Genomic DNA, 25,805 nt, shown 5'->3' with positions numbered 1-25,805 from the left:
ATGCTGCAGTCTTGAAGGCATCTGGGGAGGAATGAAGCTGGAGTCTGCACATGTGACCCTCTGATGAGATTCTGTGGTTGCCTGACATCTTTACGTTTTCTGGGAATGAAGTGCCTACTCATCCTTTCATTCATTCAACAAATATTTTTGCTCCTACTATGGCTAGTTAATTGTGTTAGTATTAGGGCAAAGCAGTTAAAAATCAAACAAGGTCCCTGCTTTTACTGAACTTGATTACTATGTGAATATTCACATCTGTCCTGACTGTTCTGAAGTCAAAAAGCCTCATTTCTTGTGTGTTAATGCAAGTCTAGCCCATGTACTAAGGAAGTAGTATAGTGTGAATTGGTTCAGCTGTTTGACTTTTAAAAGCATACACATATATATTAGAGTTCAGGGTTGAGGGCGGTTGCTTAGTGAACCTAGACTGACACTGATATCCTGATTTATGCAAATAGACACCATTCTGTATCCCTCGGACACTGCTGGAGAGTCACCTGTGATTCTGAGAAGCTGGGAGAAAGAGGTACCGGCCCCATTTCACCTTGAAAGAATCCCAGCTTTTCTTTTATTGGTCATGCTCTCCACTTTGTAAACCCTTTACTAGTTGATTCCTAGATCACCTTACATACGTTGAAAAGTACATTTATGAATGCACACATTTATTTTTGTGAGGTTGAGGATGTTATGTGTATTTATATATGTATGTATGTATATATCCTCAACACATTCCTATGGAATAAGAAGTAATAAGACACTTCATTCTCTTCTGGCTAGAAGCTGGAGATGAGGGAGATAAAGAGGTTAAGCTGGGTTTATGTGGGAGTCTGGGTCAGAACCCTTGACTGGATCTCCTGACTTAATTAAAACATTTTTTTCCTTTGGTTGCTATTAATAAATGTAATTACTAAGTATGGCAGAAGTAATACAGAAGAAGAATGGCCAGGAAGAGATATGCCATTGCCACGAACTACCGCCATTTGCCTGTCTCTTACACTGTCTTCTCTTTAACCCCAACAGGCAGGTACCTCCTTTCAAACCCCGTGGCCGGGCAGGCCTGGCCAGCCTCAACGGAGACGTCCAACCTCGTGCGCATGCGCAGCCAGGCCCTGGGCCAGTCGGCACCCTCCCTCACCGCCAGCCTGGTGAGTGACTGCGGGCTGGGCCCGGCCCCAGCAACCTGGGTACGATTTGCGGAGGGTTGAGTTTGCGCCATCTCGCCACCTCCCTTGAAACTATTTTAAGTTCACTGAGTTTAATTAGATATAAACTTAACCGAATTAGAGTAGAATTGCCCCATAGGGTTTCCAAGGAGCAGCTGGTGGATGCGAACTGCCAGCTGTTTGGTTAGCAGCCCAGCTCTTAACCACTATGCCACCAGCCCTCCGAGCATACGTTTAGCAATGTGCAATTCCTTGCTTTCAGTATGCAAATTTTTTCCAAGTTTCCACCGCTACTTTCCTCCCAAATTTGGAGTATTTCTCTCAGCTTGGCTCTGTGCATTTAATTTCCCTGTATTCTCTCCTTTCCTCTTTATTACACTGGCTCCCACCCTTCCCCCTAAAGATAAGGTAATGTCCTACCTGATCTGGAGCAAGGGAGAATGAAGAAAACCAAAGGGAAGGGAAAGATTAGCCCAAAGGTCTAATAGACCAAAACTACCACAGCCTCTTCCAGACTGAGTCCAGCACAACTGGATGGTGTCGGGCTACCATCAATGACTGCTCTGACAGGGATCACAATAGAGGGTCCTGGACAGAGCTGGAGAAAAATGTAGAACAAAATTCTAACTCACAAAAAAAAAGAGCAGACTTACTGGTCTGACAGAGACTGGAGAAACCCCAAGAGTATGGCCCTCTGACACCATTTTAACTCAGTACTGAAGTCACTCCTGAAGTTCACCCTTCTGTGAAAGGTTAGACAGGCCCATAAAACAAACAGTAGTACATGTAGCTCAACTATGTGTATGAGATAAAGTGGGCACACCAGCCCAGGGGCAAGAACAAGAACGCAGGAGGAGGCAGGAAAGCTGGACGAATGGAAATGGTGAACCCAAGGTGGAGTAGGCAACAGTGTTGACACGTCGTGGGGTTGGCAATCAGTGTCACAAAACAATATGTGTATTGTTTAATGAGAACCTAATTTGCTCTGTAAACCTTCATCTAAAGGACAATAATAGTAAAAAAAGAAGATAAGGTAATGTTTCTAGGTCTTTATTTTTTAACTTTTATTAGAAAATAATTTCAAACTCACAGGAAAATTCTAAGAATAAGACAAGTACGTAAGAACACTGGTTTATCCTTTACTTAGATTCACTTACTAACAGCCCAGTTTGCTTCCTTTCTCTCTTTCTCTGTCTCTGTGTATAATTTTTTGTGCTATTTGAGAGTAAGTTGTATATATCATGGCCCTTTGTTATCATAGTTATCAACTTCAGTAAATTTATGACTGATACATTCCTTTTTTCTACTCTTACATCTGTATTTCAGTTTTCTCAATTGACCCAATAATATCCTTTATAGCATTTCCTCCCGCCAGTATAGGATCCAGTCTGGGGTCATGTATCACACTTAATAGTCATATCTCTTTGATCTCCTTTCCTCTGGAATATTTCCACTGCCATTTTTTAACTTTTGTGACATTGATACTTTTGAAAAATAAAGTACCCCTTCCCCCAATTTTTTAATGGAATAGTTCTCATATTACATTTGTCTGATGTTTCCTCGTGGTTAGATGCAGGGTTTTGCATTCCAGGCCTGAATGCATCATTGCTGATGCTCTGTCCTTCTCAGGGCATCACATCTGTAGGCACACAACGTCCATCTGTCTATCATAGGTGATGTCAGCTTTGATCTCCCAGTCAAGGTGTTGGCTGACTTTTCCACTGTAGAGTTATGACTCTTTTTCTTATGAATAATAAGCAGCTTGTAGGAAGACAATTTAAGACCATACAGACATACTTCTCTTCATCAAAAATTTTCCCTAGATTCAGCATCCATTGATGATTCTTGCCTGAACCATTTTTTACTATGGTGATTGAAAATGATTTTTCCAACTCCAGCAGTCTCTCCACATTTACCAGTTGCATGTGGAATAAATATTTGTTTATTTGTCAGCAGTGTGGATTTGTGCTTTTTTTTCCCCTTCTTCAATGTAGACCTTTATTTTTAACCATGATGCTTTCTAGAATTTTGTTTTCTCGTGGGCCCATTACTTCTCTACTGAAACCTTTGGCACAGCTTAAAGTCTATACATGTTACCTTTGCCTTGTGGTAGGGTTGGATGGTATGTAAATATATTTTTAAACAACATTTACAGAAGAAGATGCAAGCAATATGCAAATCAGTGCTTTTTGATACCCTATAATTTCATGCATTGGTAATAAATTATGCTGGCTATTTGAGAATCATACAGTAATGTACGGAGAGTATATTTAGGTCTAGGCTCTGGAGTTATGTTTGCCATGGACTGGCTCTTTGAGCTTTGGTTACTAAGTTTCTCAAATTTTATTGCCTCAGCTGCACCTACAGTGTGAAAATAGCCTAGGAAGACCCTTAACTCTGGAATTCTCTGATTCTTTCAGAGTAATTAAGATGCTGAATATATTGAATAAGTGTCACTGAATAAGTTTCTTTTAGGATATTTTATAATGTCAAAGTTGACTATTATGTTTAAACCAAAATTCATCTTTTTCCTCATATAGAAAAATTGAGGCCTATTTTTAAAGGTATAGTTAAAAGAATGTAGATAACGTTTGCCTTCAGCCCAGCCCCAAGTCCGAAGTAAGTGTTTCTTCTTGGGGAATTTTACTGAAATCTTATTTTAGTATAAACATTTCTTTTTTAAAGAAAAAGAAAAATTCCTCCCAATCAGTTATTGTTTTTTAAAAAAAGTGCTTTTTCAACCATTGCAATTTTATTCTTAATATGTAAATAGTAATCTTGTGTGTTTATTGCCAAGTACATCATTCTGATTAAAACAGCACTGTTAGAAAGTGATATATTTTAATATCTAATACCGTCAGTCACATTCTTAGACATAGAAACTAATTTGTTCATTGATAAAATGCCTGTCAGGTGACGTAAGGTATTTGGGAATCCAAAACCAAAAACCAAACCCACTGCTATTGAGCCGATTCTGACTCATAGCTACCCTATAGAATTTCCAAGGCCGTAAACCTCTACAGAAACAGACTGCTGCATCTTTCTCCTGTGGTAGGGCTGGTGGTTTCAAACTGCTGCCTGCCTTTTGGTTAGCAGTCTATCACTTTACCCACTGTGCCACCAGGGCTCCTTATTTGGGAATACGATTTAAAAAAAAAAAAAGAAGGAAAAATATTAATAGAAAACATGAGAAGAGTACCCCCCCAAAATGTGTCAGATGTCATTCTTATCAAAGAATCACTTACACATTATTAGCCTATCTACCTGCAAGTTTTTATGTTTATGCTTATTTATATGAAACTGGGAAAATGCTGAAATACCATGTAGAACAAACTTAGAATAGTACCTGGTACATAGGATGTCTCAATAAATGTTAACAATATTAATACTTCTGTTATTACGATTATTGTATCTTGGGTAAACTTGGGTATAGAGTCTCTGAGTGTTGCAAATGGTTAACATGCAGGCTGCTAACTGAAAGGTTGGAAGTTTGAGTCTACCCAGAGGCACCTCAGAAGAAAGACCTGGTGATCTACTTCCAAAATATCAGCCTTTGAAAACCCTATGGAGCACAGTTCTACTCTGACACACATGGGGTCACCATGAGTTGGAGTCGTCTCAATGGCAACTGGTACCAATTAAGCTTGAGTATGGAAGCCAGGATATGATCTTGTCGTTGTTAGGTACTGTTGAGTCACTTCCGACTAGTATTGCCCCTATGCACAACAGAACGTGATTAGCTATTTATTACTGGACAGTGGAGATTAAAAATTTAACCCGCATCATATCTATCCCTTCAGAAGTTCTGTTAGTTCCTATATTGTAGTGTAAGGAAAACTATTTGCAGTCTATTTGACCAAGTCTTCTGTCCCACACCTTCTGTTGTATTGAACATAGAAGTAGCAGGAGGGGGAGCTGCTAAACAGAGTACCATCTTTTTTTTTTTTTTTAAAAAAAAAAACTGTTCTTTAGGTGAAGGTTTACAGGACAAATAGTTTCTCATTAAACAGTTAGTACATATTGTTTTATGACATTGGTTAACAACCCCACAACATGTCAACACTCTCCCTTCTCGACCTTGGGTTCCCTATTACCACCTTTCCTGTCTCCTCCTGCCTTCTGGTCCTTGTCTCTGGGCTGTTGTGCCCCATTAGTCTTGTTTTGTTTTATGGGCCTAGACAGAGTACCGTCTTGATGTTCATATTGTTCTACTGCTGTCTGGTCAGATATTCTATGCCACATCGCTTATTTCAATATATCACTCTAGTACATGTTAATGACATTTCCTGCTTTTGGTACCCTTTGCAGAATCACACAGCTAAAGGGATATCAAAGTGAATCATGTTCTTACTTTTAGATTAGACAACATCCAAATTAGCTCTGCTGATTACAGCTAGGAAATCTATGTGAACTAGCAGATATGATGGAGCATGGTATTGAAAGGGTAGAAATCTGCACCACTAGAAATTCCTTCCTTCCTTTTTTCTTTCTTTTTCTTTTTTTGCTTTTCCTTATCTTTCAAAGAAGCAGATGCTTCTGGAGGTGCTTTGTACAATACGGCATGCTTCACTCTGATTGGAGCTTTCCTTCTGGCCCCTGTGCCCACCCTCCATCACGCCTTGCCCCAGAGCTATAAGTCAGCCTTACTCCTGACTCTCTTAGTGTTTATCATGGTACACCTTTGTTTTAGTGCTTTGTGTATATGCCTGGTATCTCCCTGCTAGACTGTAAGCTCCCCGAGGGCAGAATTCCTGTCTGGCTAGACTTTCTACTCCTCACTGCTCCTAGCACAATGCCTTGCATGTAGGAGGCATTCAATAAATAAGGTTGAAGGAATGAATAATTATTCATGTCAGAACTGACAGATTCCTTTAGTTGCAAGGCAAGAGTGATAATGTGATTCTGTATGCTGTACTGGATGGCCTAATAAGACCATCCATCCAAACCCTCTATAGTTTTGCTGTTGAGTGTATATCTTACAATTGTGAATAGCTTTAAAGACCATGTAATAGGCCAAATCCTGTTTATGCCCACACTGACAGTTCAAAAAGTACGTGACAGAATGGAGAAAAGATTAACAATGTCCACATTCAAGGAAATTTCATTTATCTGCTATTAAGGAGTTTAAATATTTTGTTGGTTCATTGAGTAACCAAGTTGAAGCATTATGTGTGTTCAAGTATGGAAGAATTGAGAAAATAAGGAATGGAAGAGACTTGTGTCCAAATGAAAGCACTGGACTTGATGTCACAGACTTTCATGCTCAATCACAATACTATACATTTCAGAAGTATAGACCCTCAACTTGAGAGGTATTAATATGTTGGTAAGATATAAATGAAGGGCCTGTGCTTTGGTAGGTGTGAAGTTTAGTAAATGAATCACTTACAGTGATTTTAATGCCATAGGCAAGCTTGGAGGTAATACTAACTACCTTCTCAAAGAGGAGATTAATTCCTAGCCCGAAGTATCTAGTTTTCCTTGGCAGTGCTAGATGTAGTTGTGCTCCCCCTCTCAGACACGTTGGGCATTTCAGATAAATGGCGTGTTGCCAAGTCATCCTGAGTAGCCTGGTAGCTGGCAGAATACATGCTCAGCCAGTGTCCGCCTGCTGGGACACCAGCCGGGAGTGCTGATGAAGTGTCAGATGTATACTTCATATACATTAATCTGAAGAGGGGAAAACTCATTTCCCCATTTGCTTCCTCCATCTTTCTGTCCCTCCTCACACACATGGGTAGTTTATCAAAGAAGTCATAGTCATCAAAGCAGGAGGATTTATACAGATGCTGCTTTCTGGCAAGAAAGATGGAAATTTCAGGAGGCAAAAGCAAGACCAGTGGTAACTTATTTTTCCTGTAGGAAAATAAGGCTGGGAGCCTTGATGACTAAAGTTTAGAAATGGTGTATGTGGCCATCATAAGAAATTTTCACTTCTTTTGTACTTGGTAGTAATAGATGGATGGCAGAAACACAGTGAAAATTAGTTTCCAGTATTTTTCTCCATCTGTTTTGTTTGTTTGAATTTTCCATTTACAAAAGACTTTCTCACTGAAGTCTTTCCTGACCATCTGTTTAAAAATATTCCCCAAACTATATCCCATACACCTCCCTACCATGATTCATTTGTCTCCATAGCTTTGTCACCTTCCAATATACCACATAATTTACTTACTTTGTTTATTATATATCTCTTATTACTCTATTCAAGTTTCATGAGGGCAGAGATTTTATTTTTTCCTGTTTTCCAGCTAACTCCCCAGTGCCTAGAATAGTGCCTGGCACATAGTAGGTGTTCAATGAAGATTTATTGAATTAATAATTGAATGAATTTCCTTTTTCCTTATTTTCAGTACTGACTCTTGTTTATTTTTTGTTTTCTTTTTAATCTGTGGTTAATTTTTTAGGTTTATGTTATTTAGCCTTATTAAGAAGCTATTCTTCAAACCAGAGAGAAGTTAATTATGGTAACTGTGTTCAGGAATTAAATTGTAATTGTTCAGTTGGAAAATGGGAATGAACAGGAAAAAAAGCACAGTGGTTAAAAGCGTGGGCTGTCTGAGATCAAACCAGTTTCTACCATTTACTAGCTGCTGAGCCTCACTTTCTTCATCTATGAAGTGGGGCTAAATGATGGTAGTAACCTCATAAGGTTATGGTGGGGGTTAAATGAGTCAGTTCTTATGAGGTGCTCCACACAGTGCTTGTCACTCAAGAAAAGCTGGCAGCAGTGTTACTGGGGGTAAAAGGAAAAGTGTGTCCTGGAGGGTGTCCGGCTTAGCCAGGATGTTGTTATCAGAAGGGAGGAAAAAAGCACTCTTCCCTCAGATCATTTGATTTGAGGTGGTATTTTAATCGTTTTGTCCTCACATTGCATGATGACCGACCACTTGTTGTTCCTTTCTTCCTCATTTCCACTCAAAATTCACCAACCAAATAAACGTTAAGAAAACAAACTGGTAGATACCTTTCTAGAATACCTAACTTTTTTGCAAGATACTTTTAAATATTGTTTTTAATGTTAGGTTAAGTGGCATAATTTTGTTTCTTCAGTGACTCTCTTTTGACATTGTATCCATTTCTTTTAATGGAAAAATTATGTTTCATGATGTACTATAAATATTAAAATTAAACTATTTAAACCGTAATATATTCAAAGAGCCTTGGTGAATATTCATGCTTTCTATTTGCAAAAATGCATTATAGGAGTTAGGGAAAATTCGGTAAACGTATGCAAAAGTGCATTTTTCCTTTTTAATTCATTCAGAATGTACGAACATAATGTCGGCATTTATTTAAGGTACAGACTTTATTTGCAGTCATTTAACATTATATCAATACTTGATTAGTGTTATAGCTCAAAACCAGAAACCTGATCCGAAGTCCAATTAGTTAACTCTGAGAGAGTATCTGTTAAATATTGATGTAGGAACAATTTGAATGCCCTTGGATAAATTGCTGAATGAAAGTTGTAGAATACAACTATGAATTAGAATTTCTCCATAATGGTTACAACTCAATTTAAAGGCTGCATAATATTCCAGTGTATGGATTTATCATAATTTATTAAACTGTTTCCCCCTTTAGGTTATTTCTAAGTTTTTCCTATTACAAATAATGCTATGAAGGGCAAACTTGTAATAAATCCTTGTTCACTTCTAATTACTTCTTCAGAGTAGATTCTTGGAGTAGGGTTACTGTGGCAAAGGATATGAGCATTGTTGAGGTTCTCAACAGCTTTTGCCAAATTGTTTCTAGGAGTGCCATACGATTTTATACTTCTTTATATTGAGAAAAGAGTATTGTCTGATATAGTGATGAAAAATGAGTCCCTTAGCTTGAAAGACACTACAAAATAGCTGTAACAATAGACTCAAGCATACCAGTGGTCATGAAGATGGCAGAGGAGTGGGCAACATTTTGTTCTGTTATATATAAAGTTACCATGAGTTGGAGCCAACTTGACGGTAACTAACAACAACATATTGAAAAAGCATATCTCACTACACTCTGACCAGCAATCAATAGTCGAAAACAAAGAAAGAAACAAAAGCCCTGCTAATTTGTTAGGTGAAAAATAATTACTCTTTAAATTTATACTTGATTTTTAGTGAAGTTGTATGGTTATCGAACACATTGAAATCTTATGCTAAAACATAAGTATGAAATTTGGGTTATCCATACTTCCTTCTATACCCTCTCCCTTCCATTCCCTAAATCAGCTTGCCATACCAACTGTTGGTATTGCTCTTGGGATACAAGAACTGCTGAGCGTGATTACAATGTATGTAGCTGAAGGCATTATTCCACAGTTCAGCATTTTTTTCATCTGGAAAGTAGTAATCTCAATTGTGAAATAGTGCCTTCAGCTGTGGACATTATAACCATAGTCTCAGGAGTGCTTGTATTCCAGGAGTAATACGTCTCATAGTTATTACCCTCTGAGCTAGGTTCTGTTTGTAGTGAAGGGATGAATTTTCATAACTCAGTGCTGAAATAGCAATAGGGAGCCCTGAGCAGATTATTATAGGTCAGACCTAATCCATGAAGATAAATCTCATTATAGGCTCACCTGGGCCCATCCACAGAGTAGCTGGCTTAACATTAGTCTGTAAATCAAAGAACAGCTTAAAAACAAACTATAAAAGCCTCGCTCTAATCAGACTACTGCCTCTCTGAAGAGATCCTCTAAATGTGCATCCTTACACTAAATATGCTTGGGTGCCCTGAGGGTAGTTAGCAGGCAACGTGTAAGTAGCATTGTGATTCAGTAAATGAGTGAATGAAGAACTACATACTTTGGGGGAGAGAATTTTTTCTAAAATAAAATTCCACCCAAAGGTGGTGACTTAAATCTTCCCATGTCTTGGTTTTCTTTTCTTTTACGTTCGGCAAAGATTTAGAAATATTCATTACCTTATGCATGTGTTGTCCTTCCTGGTAAGGGACATGCCACCTGCTGGAGTGGCTTTCTGCGTGGGTGTGTCTGGACAGATCGGTCAAGCATGACTTCTTGTTTTCAAAGACATTTGTGAGTCAGTGGGGGGATTGACACCCATGCATATTCTGTGGGATTTGAACTGTAGAAATGCATGCCCTCCTTTAATTGCTTACCATCACAAAGGGGAGCAAAACGAGTTTATGCAGCACATACATTATTGAATTGACACAGTGGGGTTAAACATAGCAGTGATTATGAGGATGGTACAGGACTGGGCAGTGTTTTGTTCTGTTATAAGTAAGGATGCTATGAGTTGGAGCTGACTCGATGGCACCTAACAACAACATATGTGTGTATACACATGTTAAAGCTTGTTGTTGTTAGGTGCCATTGAGTTGGTTCCGACTCATAGTGATCCTGTGTACAACAGAACTTTTCATGAGGTTTTCACTGGCCAGTTTTTTCAGAAGTAGACTGCCAGGTCCTTCTTCCTAGTCTTTCTTAGTGTGGAAGCTCTGCTGAAACCTGTCCACCAAGGGTAACTGCTGGTATCTTAAATACTGGTGGCAAAGCTTTCAGTTTCATAGCAACACGCAAGCCACCACAGTACAACAAACTAACAGATGTGTGGTGGTGTTAAAGCCTATGCTTCATTTATTACCCACTTGCTCAATGGTGTACCTATTAGGAGCTGGCCAACTTGTTCACCAGGCGTAAAGAGGGTGATAAATGCTGGTACCTTGGCTGTCTTATTCCTCCCTGTATCTTTAGCACCAAGGACAGTGTCCGGTATGTATTTATCCAGTTGCAGTAGAGTCCGTTCTGACTCTTGGTGACCCTGTGTGTGTCAGAGTAGAATTGCGCTTCGTAGCATTTTCAGTGGCTGGTATTTTAGAAGTAGATTGCTAGACCTTCTGAAACACGTCTGGATGGACTTGAACATCCAACCTTCCAGTTAGCAGCCAAGTGTGTTAACTGTTTGCACCACCCAGGGACTCTAGTATGTATTTATTACTTAGTAAATAATTGTTTATTAATGAATGTTGGGGAGGTCTTAATTCTAAATTTCAATAATTTGCTGAGGCTGCTGGTGTGCTAGTCCCTGGAGATCAGATTAGTTGAATGGTTGGGCTACTGAGAATTTTATTGGGTTATTTATCTGAGGAGATGATAAAGATAAAAGTGGCCAAGCAACCACAGGTGTCATCATAGACTTGTCAGTTGGTACTCTGGTAGACAGGTACAGCTCTAGTGGACACCTGGTATAACACAGCTTGTTTTTCTGTGTCCTTTCGTCCCCATGCTAAAATGATAGTTGCACATGCCTGCTTGCCGTCTTATTGTCAAAAGGATTCGATAGCTCAGGAGAAACCAAGAAACCCATAGTAATTAGACAGTGGCTTGTGGGAGGAAAGGTATTGGGATGTAGCATTTTATGTCTTAGAAAAAGAAAAAATTATTATTTATCTTCATGGGCTTTTTAGGAAATTCTTTGTTTTTGTGGCTCTCGGAAAACTAACATACTTCAATATCTGTCTTACTTAGCTTTCTAGATACACTTTGGTGGTTAGTGTAATAAGTAGCATTGGTAATTATACTCATTCCTTGTTTATTAGCACCTGAAGTGTCAATCTTGTACTGATTCTGAAGCAGTGTATTTCCCAGTATGCTCATTTATCAATGAATTCCCTATTAATGGAATTCCTTTTATATTCAAACCCCAACTCCGTTGCCGTCGAGTCAATTCCAACTCATAGCAACCCTATAGGACAGAGTAGAACTGCCCCATAGGGTTTCCAAGGCTGTAAATCTTTATGGAAGCAGACTGCCACATCCTTCTCCCGTGGAGAGGCTGGTGGGTTCAAACCACCGACCTTTCAGTTAACAGCTGAACGCTTAAATGCTGCACCACCAGGGCTCCTTTGCTTTTATACAACTAATATTAAAACCTGTATAGGAAAGATGTGACAGATGGTCTTGGCTTTAAGGAGCTTATAAGCTAGTTGAAATGAGACTGACTTCTGAGAAATCAGAGAGCAAGGTAGAAGTTAATAACATGCTTACTAGTTTGTAGCTGGGAAAATTCAGAGTAGCAGATGAATGAGACAGGCTGCAGGTTTCTGGAAAAGCTTTGTGACTTGAACTGAGTTTTAAGGGTTGAGTAGATTTGGTTAGGCAGGCTCCAAGACACTAACATACTCCAATATCTTTCCCACTGAACTATGCACATAATGGAATGGGTTGGGGGGAGATGGTAGAAAGATGGACAGGAAGGTGAACAGTGATATTTCTTCTTAACATAATGTTCCTAGGATAGTCAGGGGGGCAAAGGACCATATGAAAACTCAGAGTCTCATGAATATCAGTGACAGAATGATTTCTCACTTGACCTGAACCCTGGAAGAGCACCACCACCATCACCACTGCCACCTCCAGTCTGTCTTAGAAAGAGGGATGCCTGTGGATGAGGAGCCTGCAACCACCCAACAAATGGTTCTTTTTTACTCAGGAGATCTTTAAGGTGGAAAGAATGCTTGGGTGCTAAAAATATCCTAAGCTATTTTAGCCAAAAGAAATAAGTTTATTTTCCATATGTTCAGTGACTAGATGTTAATGGCCTAATGAATTATGATATCTTTTCTTTGTGATCTAAGGCTATGTTAATTTGTTTTTAAGTGACAGATGGAGCGGTGTGGTAATACCCAACTCAGCTATTTGTGACATATGAAATCATTTCTTATATTCTTCAGGTCACACCAGCCTCCATTTCTTTGAATTTTGAACAACAGGTGCTAAGCTAGAGGAGAAAATATTTACTAATAACATGCAGAGGCATAAAGCCCTTGCACAAGTTTTGACGATTCTGGCCTAACACTAGTACTAGTCGTTATTTCAAGGTTTAGTGTGTCTGCATATTTGCTCTCTGAAAGCCCTGACTTCTTTCCTTCCTTTTTTTTTTTATTTCCATATTGTTCCTTCATTTCTATCCAATATGATCCAACACTAAAACTTGAATTGCTCTCTGGATGGTGTATATCCTAAACAATCTAAGAATCAAAGATATAGCATTGTTGTTTTCACTGTAGAATTCTACACTCACTAAGAAATAACTGTATTGGAGCCCTAGTGGATCGGTGGTTAAGAGCTACGGCTGCTAACCAAAAGGTTGGCAGTTCAAATCCACCAGCTTCTCCTTGGAAACCCAATGGGGCAGTTCTCTGTCCTATAGGGTTACTATGAGTCAGGATCGATTCAACAGCAACGGGTTTCTTTTTTTTTTTGGAATATAGATTCTATATATATATACATAAAATTTACCACCAGTCTGTCAGTTTGTCATACCACAGTGGCTTGCGTGTTGCTTTGAAGACGGAAGCTGTGCCATCGGTATTTCACATACCAGCAAGTCACCTATGGTGAACAGGTTTCGGTAGAGCTTCCAGACTAAGCCCGACTAGGAAATAAGGCCAGGCAATCTACTTCTGAAAATTAGCCAATGAAAACCTTATGGATCACAACAGAACATTGTCCAGCTTTCTTGCTTTGGACATGTAATCAGGATCAATTGCTGGAGGAAGACATCATGTTTGGTGAAATAAAGGGCCAAAAACCCTTGGTTAGATGGATTGGCACAATAGCTGTAATGATGGACTCGGACATGCTGGTGATGGTGAGTTGATGCAGAACCCAGCAACATTCTGTTGTATATATGGTCACCTTGAGTTGGAGTTGATTTGATGGCAGCCAGCAACATAGAGATTTATATGTACTCAAGAAAACAGGATATATGTAGCTTTTTTTTTTTTCAAGATTAATGCCTCTTCTAGAACTCCTAACTATGAAATATCTCTTCATTACATGAAACTAATTTGTTTTCTTTCATTATAGATATATCCTGCTTTGCTTATAGGTGCTCAGTTATTTCTTTCCTTGTTTATTTAAGTGTAACTCAGTTATATATATATATATTTTCTTTTTTTTTCCTAGACACATGTAATGTTAAGTTTTAGCCTGATAAATAAGGTGAACCAGTGATATCATTTTGTCCCCTTTTTATATAGCTCTGATTAAAATGTCATTAATTGAACTTCAAAGAACTTCATTTCCCCCCCACTTTCTGGAAAACATCCATCCCCTTAACTGATTTAGCTGATGGAGGGCCGAGAGTGTGTTGTCTTTAAGTTCTTCAAAAATTTGGTAAAGTGTCTTTGGTAGTGTGACCCACCTGCTCTTCTCCAAGGATATCAAACTCCTCTTCCCATGCCCTTCCTGTTCTGGAAACAAAATGTTTCTTTACCTAACTCCCCCCCCCCCCTTTTTTTTTGGCCTGGCCAATACCTGTCTGTACTTTTAACGATGAGCTTATACCCTGCCTCTTCCAGGGAGCCTTCCCTGAGCTCACTTCCCATTCTCACTCTTATGGATTGAATTGTATCCTCCAAAATATGTGTTGGAATCCTAACCATTATTTCTGTGGATGTAATCCTATTTGAGAATAGAGTTTTCTTTGTTATGTTAATGAGGCCATTATCAGTGTAGGGTATACCTTAAGCCAATCACTTTTGAGATATAAAAGAGCAGATTAGGCACAAAGTAAGGAAGCACAAAGGCAGGGGAAGAAACAGGCCACACGAAGATCACCAAGGGGCCATGGAACAGAAGCTGAAAAGAGACAGGGACTTTCCCCAGAGCTGACAGACAAAACCTTCCCACAGAGCCGGCACCCTGAATTCGGACGTCTAGCTTCCTAAACTGTGAGAAAATAAAGCCGCCCACTGTGGTATTTCTGTTACAGAAGCACTAAGAAACTGTGACAGAATTTGATACCAGGAGTCCTTAAGAATTGTGTATATCTGAACCAACGCATTTACCATATAGAACTGTGAGAATCTCTTTGCTTGCCTTCTCTCCTCACCACCAAATGGGGTGATTACCTAAGGAGCCCAGGAAGATGGACTGTAGCTGATGAAGACATGAGTTTAGAAAATTTCCTTGGTTGGACTCTCAGAAATGACACTAGATGAAATGTCATGGACTTAAATTAGGTTATGCCCATAGCATCTCTCTACGTTTTATTTAACCTTTGAGAACCTTTCTTTTGAAAATGAATCCTAGAATTGCAGAACTTTATGGATGGAACAGATCTTGGGTTAACCCCTCTACCCCTGTCCAGAGATATTGTGTTCTGCACTGGTCCTTATCTAAATTTCAATAGTTTTTACAAGTACTGGATTTAGAATTTAATTATTGTAGGCAGTTTACAGTAATGTTTAAGAGCATGGGCTCCAGAGTCAGGCTGCCTGGGTTAGAATACTGACTCTACCACTTAGTAGATCTGTGACCTTGACCAAGGAATGTAACCTTTCTGTGCCTTAGAAAAATGAGAATATTCTTCCTGTGCCTCAGAAAAATTGGAATAGTAATAGTATCTATCTCACATGGTTGTACCAAACCCATTGCTGTCAAGTCGATTCCAACTCATAGTGACCCTATAGGACAGAGTAGAACTGACCCATAGAGTTTCCAAGGAGTGGCTAGTAGATTTGAACTGCCGACCATTTTGGTTAGCAGCTGTAGCTCTTAACCCCTGTGCCACCAGGGTTCCTAGAACACATAGGAAGGGTGCAAAAAGTGTTGACTATTATTGTCATCTTGTAAAAGAGTAGTAAACTTATGTACTAATTTATTAAGCCAAGAAATTTAATTTTTACTAAATGGATTTCTAAAGTTTATGGCTTAAAGAATTGAGTAACAAGGCTGACTTTGTAAACATAAGCTTGTCACATGATTATTTTCAGATAACTACAGGTCTACTGGAAACCCTAGTTGCATAGTGGTTAAGAGCTACAGTGGCTAACCCAAAGGTCAGCAGTTCGAATCCACCAGGCGCTCCTTGGAAACCCTATAGGGCAGTTCTACTCTGTCCTATAGGGTGGCTAGGAGTCAGAATCGACTTGACCTCAACGGATTTGGTTTTTTTGGTTTGACAGGTCTACTACGTTTCCTGCAGGATAATTTAAAGCATGAAATATGTTTGAAACCAAAAGTATGGGGAAAGGATAATGTGGCTTTTTCAGTATGAAGTAAACTTTACCAGATGATGTCATTGAAAAATAAAAATAAAAAGGCAACTAGGAAAAAAAAAAAAAACAACTCCCTCCTTTTTCTTCTCTTTCATTGGGTTAAACAAAAGACTTATTGGGATGCTGGTCTTCATGAGTCTTCTTTTTGAATCAAAAATGTAGAACTTGTACAGAAGTCTTGCTTTCTTTTGAATAGATGTTTTGTATGTTACTTACTATAGTTACTGTGTATTTGGATTTTTAGAATATTAACATATTCTTACTAAAAATATTAATATTGCCATCTTTTTTTGCCCTTGCCAGATTTTGCTATTGTCCAGCTGTAACAAAGTTAGAGAATGCCTATTGGGTTTCTAACATTTTGGTTGGCTCACCATATCAGTAAAAGATTTTTGAGTATGCATCCATGTAAATTTATTTTAAAACAATTTGCATCTATTCATGGGTAGTAGTAAAAATATTTATCAGGCCTGTGACTCTCCAGTAGGAAACCATTAGAAAGGATACTCTTGTAGTGTTGTGGCAGAGCCTGGAGACCTTCTGCTTTGCCAGGTCTTAACCATTTAGTTACCACATTATGGAGAGATCTGGGGAGTCCTGAGGAAGAGGTTTAGGGGAAAGTGGGGTGCACTAGCAGTGCTTAGAGCAACAAGGAAATATTGCAGTATTTTAACAATCAGTACTGGTGCATATCAGCTGAGTATCAGCCCCAGTATCAACTTATCATATGTACTAAAACCAACAAAAAAAGAGGGAGATGTAAAGAATGGAAATTGAAGTTCTAATATTTTTTTGCTAAATCCCAGTTGATTATTTTGTACCCTTGGGGTGCCCACATCCCAGATTGTGGACCCCTAGAATGGACTACATGGTCTACCTTCTAAATGCCACAGTAGAGCTTTATTGATTAAAAAGACTTTTGAATATTCAGTGAGGCTGCCTTTCAGCTGTTCTTCTTTGGAAAGGTTTATTTTTTATTTTCTTTTCTTTTTCAGAAAGTGGAAGGAATAGCAGATCTTCGCTACCCATGTCATTAACTGCCACTAAATTGACACGAACGTTGACAGTTATTGTGAGAACTGTTTCAAAGCCAATTATGTTAATTAGAATGTAACATACCAGTAATTGCTTGTATTCAAACATCATACCATCACTTTTTGTGTTTTCTTCTCCAGATGTAAGACATTCATTTGTTGCTTCAAAAGCTACAGAATTATAGCTAAGATAACAAATAATTGCCAACAAATAAGATTGGTTCTTTAGAAATATACTGTAATTGGTTAGCTCTGTGAAAGGCAGAAACAAATGTTAGCATGTTAAGCATATAAATCAGGAACATTGCTTATGAAATCCTTAGTTTTGGGCTTTTCATTTAAATAAGCATTCTTATTGCAATTAATATTATCATTTAGTTTATGATCCTTAAAAATATATTCCCTTTAAGCATTTCTTGGAGTTCTAATTTAGCTTTCTTACGCATGTTAGATGATTTACAATTTAGATTTTAATTTGATTTCCATTCTTTAAAATGGCGTTTTTCTTGTATTTCATTTTTATTTAAATCATGATTCTCTCTGTATTCTTAGAAGCTGGGCGTAAACAAACTACTAGAAAAATCAAGCTATTAAATGAGCTGAGAACATCAAACATTTTAATAGGAATTTCACATAACTAAACTAAGTATTTGAGAGCCTAATCAGAGAATTATGGCTCTTTGGAAACAAACTTTATGGGATATGCTGTTCCTAATTTACCCTCTGTTATAGTTCTTTAAAAAATAGCATTGCTATCAGTGACTTTCAATCCTCACCCCTTCTTGCATATGCGCAGTGTTAAATATGCCTTTGCCTGATGATTTTGGGGGTATATCTATTTGAAGACGGGTTTGGTCTCTGTAGCTTTTTAGAGTTGTGGATATATTTTTTCCTATGGAGAGTTTTGATGTAAGTGTCCCTCTTCTAATTTTAATATCCGCCCCCCCCGCCCCGCCAATTGTGACCCACATATATCATCCTAAGACTTTGACTCCAGTAACCTCAGTTCTCTAGGACTTGCAACGTACCTTTCTCAATCAAGCAGACTCATGGTCTGGCTGGAGAGTGATGTGCTCAGATGGAGGAGCATTTCTTCCCAACCCCTGTTATGAAGATCACTGCATAATTCTGCTGGCAGATGACGTATTCTGCCTATTTTTTCTAAGATTTTTATTCAGCGTTCATGGGGCTGTTGTCATCCTTAGCATTTTATTTAGTAACTGTTCTTCATAGCCGATGATGGAAAAAAATTGACGTGTTTGGGTGTGGAATAGATAGGACTGGATTCTAGTGCTGCCATGTCTTGGCTCTGTAGTTTAGAGCAATTGTCATTTAACCTCCTTGAGCCCTGGTGTTTTCATTAGTGAAATGGGAATGATCAGTCCTGACAGCATTGTAACAATTACAGGACATAGTGCATATGAGAATGAACTGCTAAGTACGCGTTCTTTGTGTATTTCCCTATATAGGCCAGTCTGTTTTTGAACTATCCTGTAATTAGTGGGAGCCCTGGTGGTGCAGTTGTTAAGTGCTCGGATACTAACTGAAAGGTTGGAGTTCAAACCCACCAGCCACTTCATGGGCAAAACTTGTGGCAGTCTACTTCTGTAAAGATTACAGCCTTGGAAACCCTATGGGACAGTTCTATTCTGTCCTATAAGGTCGTTACGAGTTGAAATAAACTCAACGGCAGTGGATTTGGTTTGGTTATCCTGTAATTGGTCAGTTTGTCTATCCCTGTACCAATTATCACACTGGCTTAGTTACTGTAACTTTATAACAAATCTTAATATCTGGTCAAGAAAGTTCCCTTATGTTACTGTTCTTCGTGAGTGTTGGCTGTTTTTGGCACATTAATCTTCCATATAACTGTGCTCGTGAAGTTCCACAAGCTGATTGAGATTTTGATTAGAATTACATTAAATCTGTAGATCAATTTGGGAAAATTGACATTTTTATGATGTTGAGTTTTACTATCCTAGAACGTGGTATATTGCTCCATTTATTTAGGACGTCTTTAATGTTTTTCAATAAGGTTTTACTATTTTCTGCAGAAAGGGTTTGTGCATCTTTTGTTAGATTTATTCTTAGGAACTTGAAATAGCATCCTTTAAAAATAAACATTTCTAACCATTTGCTGATCTGTGGAAATTCAACTAGCTTTTGTATATTAATTTTTTGAATTAGCTAATCTTGTTAACTTTCACAAATTCTAATGTTTAAATTTGGAAGAGAGGGGTTCTTTGTAGACAAGGTAGACAATGATGATTTGCAAATAATAACAGCTTTATTTCTTCCTTTTCCAGTCTGTATAGTTTTTATTTCTTTTTTCTTATATATTACTTCACTAACTAGGACTTCCAGTATTATGGTACATAAAAGTGGTAATACCTTGTATTCTTGTTCTTAATCATAAAGAAAATGCTTTCAGCATTTCACTACTAAGTATGATAAATGCTATGGTTTTTTTTTTATTATTTTTATTTCTAAAGCTCTTTCTTAGGTGAGGGAATGTCACTTATCTTGTTAGAGCCTTAAAAAAACAAACGCTTTTTCTACATCTGTTGATCATTAATCTTACATGTTTGGAAAAAAGACAACATTTTCATGATAAAGAACTTAAAAAGATACGTTTCTGCCTTCAGTTTACTAGTATTTTGTTTAGAATTTTACCAATGTGCTTATAAGTGGTATGTGCTTGTGATTTTCCTTTCTTGTACCATCTTTGTCCTATGTCAATATCAAGGTTATGTTAGCTGAACGAAATGAGTTAGGAATGTTATCAGTCAGCTATCGTACTGATAATCCTGCATAATAAACCACGTTTTCTCAGTAGCAAACATCAATAAGCATTTATTTCTTGCTATGGGTGTGTGGGTTGTCTGGGGTGGCTGTGCTTCAGACTGTTGATCTATGGGTTGCTTGGCTTGCATCTAAACTGCAGATCAGATTCAAGTGTGTGCCACTGTCTTACTCAGGGACACAGGTTGAAGGGGAAGCATTGATTGGTGATACGTTCTTCTCATACTGGAGGTTGGAAACTCCTAAAGGGATGAGCAGAAACTATTTCTTAAGAACTAGGCTTGTAAATGGCGCATTATTACTTCTGCCCATTGGCCAAAGCAAGTCACGTGGTTAAGTCTGACATCAGTGGCATAGGAGAGAGAGTACACCCGCCACCCTCCCCCCCGCCCCGACACACACACCCTGTTGGAGGTGGAGAGTGAGTATTTACTAAACAATAATCTTTCCTACCGCAAGAAAGTTCCCCCTTTCTCTGATCTCTTAAAGAGTTTGTGTAAGAATGGATGGATCTATTGATCTCTTTCTTGACTATTCTGAATGTTGCCTTTAAAGCCATCTGGACATGATACTTTCTTTTGGAGGGACTTTCAACTGATCTAATATTTTAATGGTTATAGGACTGTTTAGGTTTTTTATTTCTTTCTTGGATCAGTTTGGTGTTTTGTAATTGTGTGTGATTTTGTTTATTTAATTGAAGTTTGAAAATTTTATTTAAAGTTACTAACAGTATTCTTTTATTACTTGTTTATTCTATGTGGCATCTATAGTTTTGACCTCTTTCCCATTCTTAATATGTTTGTGTCACCTCTCTTTTTTCCTTGATTAATTTCACAAGAGGTTTTTCTGTTTTGTTAAAATCTTGAATGACTTCTGGGTTTCATATCATAGTTAGGTATTTTTTTCCTCAGATTTCCTCAGATAATATTGTCTCATATTTTCTTCTTATATCTTTATGGTTTACTTTTTAATGTTTAAATCTTTTATATATTTGGAACTTATTTTTGTGTAAGGAGTAAAAGAGCAGTTCAGTTTATTATTTTTTCCAAGTGTCTAGCCAGTTATCCCAACATGATTATTGAACAATCTTTTTCCCACTGATCTGTAATACCACTGTTAGCATATACTAAATCCCCAAATATATTATGGGTCTATTTTTTGACACTGTTTTGTTCCTTTGATTTGATTGTCTTCTTGTTTTTATGTCACACATTCTGATTACTATAGTTTTATAATATGTTTAACATTTACTAGTAGGGCTGGTAGGGGGGCCTCTAACTCTTGTAGTTAGATTTATTTTCAGTAACATTTAAAACGCCCTGTTTAAACATTTTTCTATCTCTGGCAATAACCTCCTCATTTTCTTTGAAAACAAGTGAAGAAAAATAATTATCCCTTTAAAAAATATTACGTATCATATTTTCATAAAATCATAATTCTTTTTAGTAGTCAGTGGGGAGAGAAACTTTCTTTTTTTGTCAGGTTTGCCATGTTCAGCCTTCCATCCTGTGCACTGCACAATGTCGGGTGAACCATTCGCCAAGGCTGTAATGTGAATAGTTCTGGTGAAGTTGTGGAATGCACAGCCCTGGACCTTATTACTCCCCAGGGCACTGATGACTGTAGCCATCACCCGAAGAAACTAGAGCTCTGTGCTATCTGGTCTGCACAGACTGGAAGTATTTTCAGAGACGAGACAGGATTGGGAGGTCCAGGCCTCCATCTGTGTGTGGAGATTCACCTCCTTTGCCAATCTCAGCGGCCACCTGCTTTGATTTTATGAAGAGAGCAGCCAAGCTTCCTTACAGGTTGCAATTTTGAAATTGTAAATGCTACCAACTGCCATGCGAGCTCTAGAGATGTTCTCTGCTGTAGAAGCTTTCTCTTGCCGGCAGAATCACAGAGCCAACCAACAAAAGGAGAAGTGAAAAGTTAATGACCACACCACTTTGCTGGACGCAAGCTGTTTTCCCGAAGTGTCTTGATTCTGAGTTAGTTGTTCTGAACATCCTTTGCCTCTGTGCCGATGGGAAAGATGTACTCGAAGGAGATGTGAGCTGACAGCACACAGGAGTAATTCCCCTTATCCATCAAGCCTGACAACCCTTGGGTTCCTCGTCCTGTCAGAGCAGGGAGAGGCTGGAGCAGGATTGAAAGGTCTTCACTTGTCTGGCATTTTAAACAAATCTGAATTTGATCTGAAATTAACTAGAGATGGCTGCAGCTGCTGGTAGCAACAGTTCTTACTAGGGTGTATTACCCAGTAAGCAAGGTAATCATGGGCTTGCTTGTGCTTACTTAGTAATCTGTAGTGAACAGGTTACTAAGTAAGCTCATGCTTACCTTGCTTACTGGGTAATCCATCCCTGCCAGGGATTGTAAAATTGAAAACAGGCCTTGATTTTGTAGGCAGGTGCTGTGGGGTTGAGAGAGAGACAGATGACAGCCATACCTAGTGGTAAAAAAAAAAAAAAGTGAAGTTGTTCACTACAGATGATCCAGTTAGCAGGGTAAGCACTGTGCTTACCTTGCCTATTGGATAATCTGCCCCGGTTCTCACCAAAGTCATAAATTTATAACCTGTCCCACAGGCTGAAGAGCTTCACAAACTTGCTTCTGAATTCTAACCACAATCTGAGCCCTGTTAGTGCTGAGAGCTCTTCATTAAGAGGAAAAAGACTGGGAATCCAATGTCAAGGCAAATAGCACCTCTTTGATCAGGTGAAACTTTATTTAGCTCCCTGTCTCAGGAATCTTAGGTCTGATTGATCAGTTGGGAAATTCAGGATTAAGTAATTTCTGTGTCCAAGTAACTTTTAAAAAGGTAAAATTAAACTATTTTCTGCTATAAAGATAGTAAATCTGCATAGAGAATTTTCTTAGAAAGTATGGATAAAAATCATGCATAATATACAACTATTCTTAATGTCAGTTCTCTAAATATAGAATTTATTTTTCTTTTCATGCATCCCAGTAACTTAGGATAGCAAATTCAAACTTTTCATTGCTTGTAACTTTTGTTTTCCGCAAGATGCCAGTCTTGGGCTGAGTTTCATATCTTCTCTGTCTGATTTTATTTTCTCCTGTTGTCTTTCTCTCTAACCCCCTTTGCATTTTCTTTAGTTCATAATTAGGGCAATGGCTTTCATGTCTCAGAAGGTGCTAAGCAAATGTTAACCCTTTGTCGTGGTTGCCAAGAGAGGCCATAACTACTCATACTCTCATGTCTTTTTATTTTTAAAAATTCTTTTATTCTTTTGTGTTCTTCCCTTTGATTGTTCTCTTCCCTCCTGCCCTGCTTTTCCTCTTACAGAGTTTACATGCCTATGCTCACAGGGATTGAGGAGCTGACAGCACTCTGTCCAGCTGGGTATTTCCTCCTTGTATCCCCCTCTCCTCAAACAGGCCAGGTACATGGTTCTTGAAAGAATGTGTCCCTCAGGCAGTGGCTTCCCTACGACTATAAAGTTCACTTCCACCCACCTTGGCCCTTTTGTGTTGGCTGCATTGATATCAAAGCCGATATCCCTAGATATCTCTAGATGGCAGCATCCACCTCTCTCTGCCTTGAGGCTAGAGTAGAAAAGAACAGTTGACGGTAGTCCCAAGGTTCTTTACAACGCATGTCTCCCCTTTCCCTTTCTTCTGTTTCTAAGTATGTTTTAAACTCTGCACACAGTCACGAGGTGGGAATAGCCAATACATCATTTAAGTGGGTTCCCTGTCGCAGTTTTCAACTTGCCAAGTCAGAGGTGTGAACCTGATTGATTATTCAGTCATGTTTGGTCCAGTGGAATTTTGTTGTGAAGAACATTGCCTTAAAACGTAGCCTGAAGTTTGTTGGTAATTTTTTAAAGGAAGGCTCACACGGGCACATGGGTAGTGCTTATGGAAGGACTCAGGAACCTAAATGCTAAATGGTAGGTCTTGTTCTTCTATTTATATATAGTGCTGGGCAGGCCTTCCGGTTTGTGAAGCTCTGTTTTGTTTTTTGAGTGACTCAGTTTAATATTGATGTCAAATATACAACCCCAAATCAAATAAATTATGTTGTTTTCTGGGACAAACCACTGTAAAGATGAAAATACAGACTTGAAATCAAGTGTAGAAGAGTGTTCAGCTTTTTAAAAACTATGTATTGTTATATAGGAATGCTTGGCTAGTTGTAAATATTTTCCCCCATCTTTTCTTCCATAAAACACTGGACTCCTTGAAGCCTGTTGGGGTTGGTGTCTTTGTGTCCTCCGTTTCTAGATCAAGACCTGGGCCACAGCAGGTGTTCCAGAACCTCACCTGCATTCACAGCATCCTCTTTGCCCTGCATTTGACAGTGCCTACATTTGATACTGCCACATACACCGTTGATCTCAGAATATTTAAACACGCATTCTCTCTGCCTTAACTTCTCTGTTCCGGGGGGATTGTGTTCAGTTGATTTAAACAAAATAGCGACCCGCTTAGCAAGTGCCTGTGTTAGACTTGATGTGGTGTCTGTGTCTCAGGTCAGCCTTTTCTCCGCGGCTGTGGAAATTAACCCCAAGCAAAAAAGATGAACCAGACTGTATATTGTAAGATTCCTTTGGTACTTTATTGGAAAATGTGCAGGCTGAAAAAGTATTTCTTTTCTAAAAGGTATTTCTTAAAATGAGACCCAGAATTTCTCCCAAGGTTAGGAGAGATCATTTTTAACTACAGACCCTCTAAAACTTCTTGTGTGCCACCATATGCCCCCTTCACCCTGCATCTTTCTTTCTTAGTGCTTTTCTTTTGGTGCCAGATTTGAAACTGACTTCTTCTTTTCCCCCTGCAAAATTTGGTATTTGGACTAAATAGACAATAGATAAGTGGTATCTTTGGCGAAGGATGAGACAGTACACAGTACTGGGGATGCCAGCACAACTTGTACAAGGAAAGGTCATGGAAGCTCTATAGACACATCCAAACTTTCTGAGGGACTGAATTGCTGGGCGGAGGGCTGTGGGGACCATGGTCTCTCGGGGAACATCTAGCTCAATTGGCATAACACAGTTTATAAAGACAATGTTCTGCATTCTAACTTGGTGAGCAGCGTCTTGGGTCTTAAAAGCCTGTGAGCAGCCATCTAAGATACTCCACTGGTCTCACCCCTTCTGGAGCAAGGGAGAATGAAGAGAACAAGATACAAGGAAAAGATTAGTCCAAAGGACTAATGGACCACAGCTACCAAGGCCTCCACCAGACTGAGCCCAGTATAGCTAGATGGTGTGTGGCTATCACCAGTGACTGCTCTGGCCAGGATCACGACAGAGGGTTCTGGATAGAGCTGGAGAAGGATGTAGAACAAAATTCTAACACACACAAAAAAGACCAGATTTACTGGCCTGAAAGAGACTGGAGAAACCCCAAGAGTATGGCCCCCAGACGCCCTTTTAGCTCAGTGGTGAAGTCACTTCTGAGGTTCACCTTTCAGCCAGGGATTGGACAGCCCCATAAAACAAAATGGGACTAATGAGGCACAGCAGTCCAGGGACAAGGACTAGAAGGCAGAAGGGGACAAGAAAGCTGGTGATAGGGAACCGAACGTTGAGTTAGGACAGTGTTGACATGTAGTGGGGTTGTTAACCATTGTCATAGGGCAACATGTATACTCACTGTTTAATGAGAAACTGTTTTGTTCTGTAAACCTTCATCTAAAGTGAGAATAGCAGCACAACTGGAAGAACGTAATCGAAGTCACTGAATTGTGCATGTAGAAATTTTTAAAATGGTGTATCTTTGGCTATGTATATTTTCACCAAAAAAA

At 38.8% G+C, this 25,805-nt stretch overlaps 1 protein-coding gene across 1 annotated transcript in view; it reads left to right on the top strand.

Moving 5' to 3' along the window:
- The window catches only part of MAST4 (microtubule associated serine/threonine kinase family member 4), a 755,237-nt gene that overhangs the window by 227,831 nt on the left and 501,601 nt on the right, over positions 1-25,805 (top strand). Inside the window, exon 3 of the mRNA XM_023729575.1 lies at positions 1,021-1,145. Coding sequence (XP_023585343.1) covers positions 1,021-1,145 — 125 coding nt within the window. The remainder of the gene's footprint in view (positions 1-1,020; positions 1,146-25,805) is intronic.

The sequence above is a fragment of the Trichechus manatus genome, unplaced genomic scaffold (assembly GCF_000243295.1).
Source record: "Trichechus manatus latirostris isolate Lorelei unplaced genomic scaffold, TriManLat1.0 scaffold00029, whole genome shotgun sequence".
Taxonomy (NCBI): Eukaryota; Metazoa; Chordata; class Mammalia; order Sirenia; family Trichechidae; genus Trichechus; species Trichechus manatus.
Note: the sequence above shows the minus strand (reverse complement) of the source record. Positions and strands in the feature narration are given on the sequence as shown.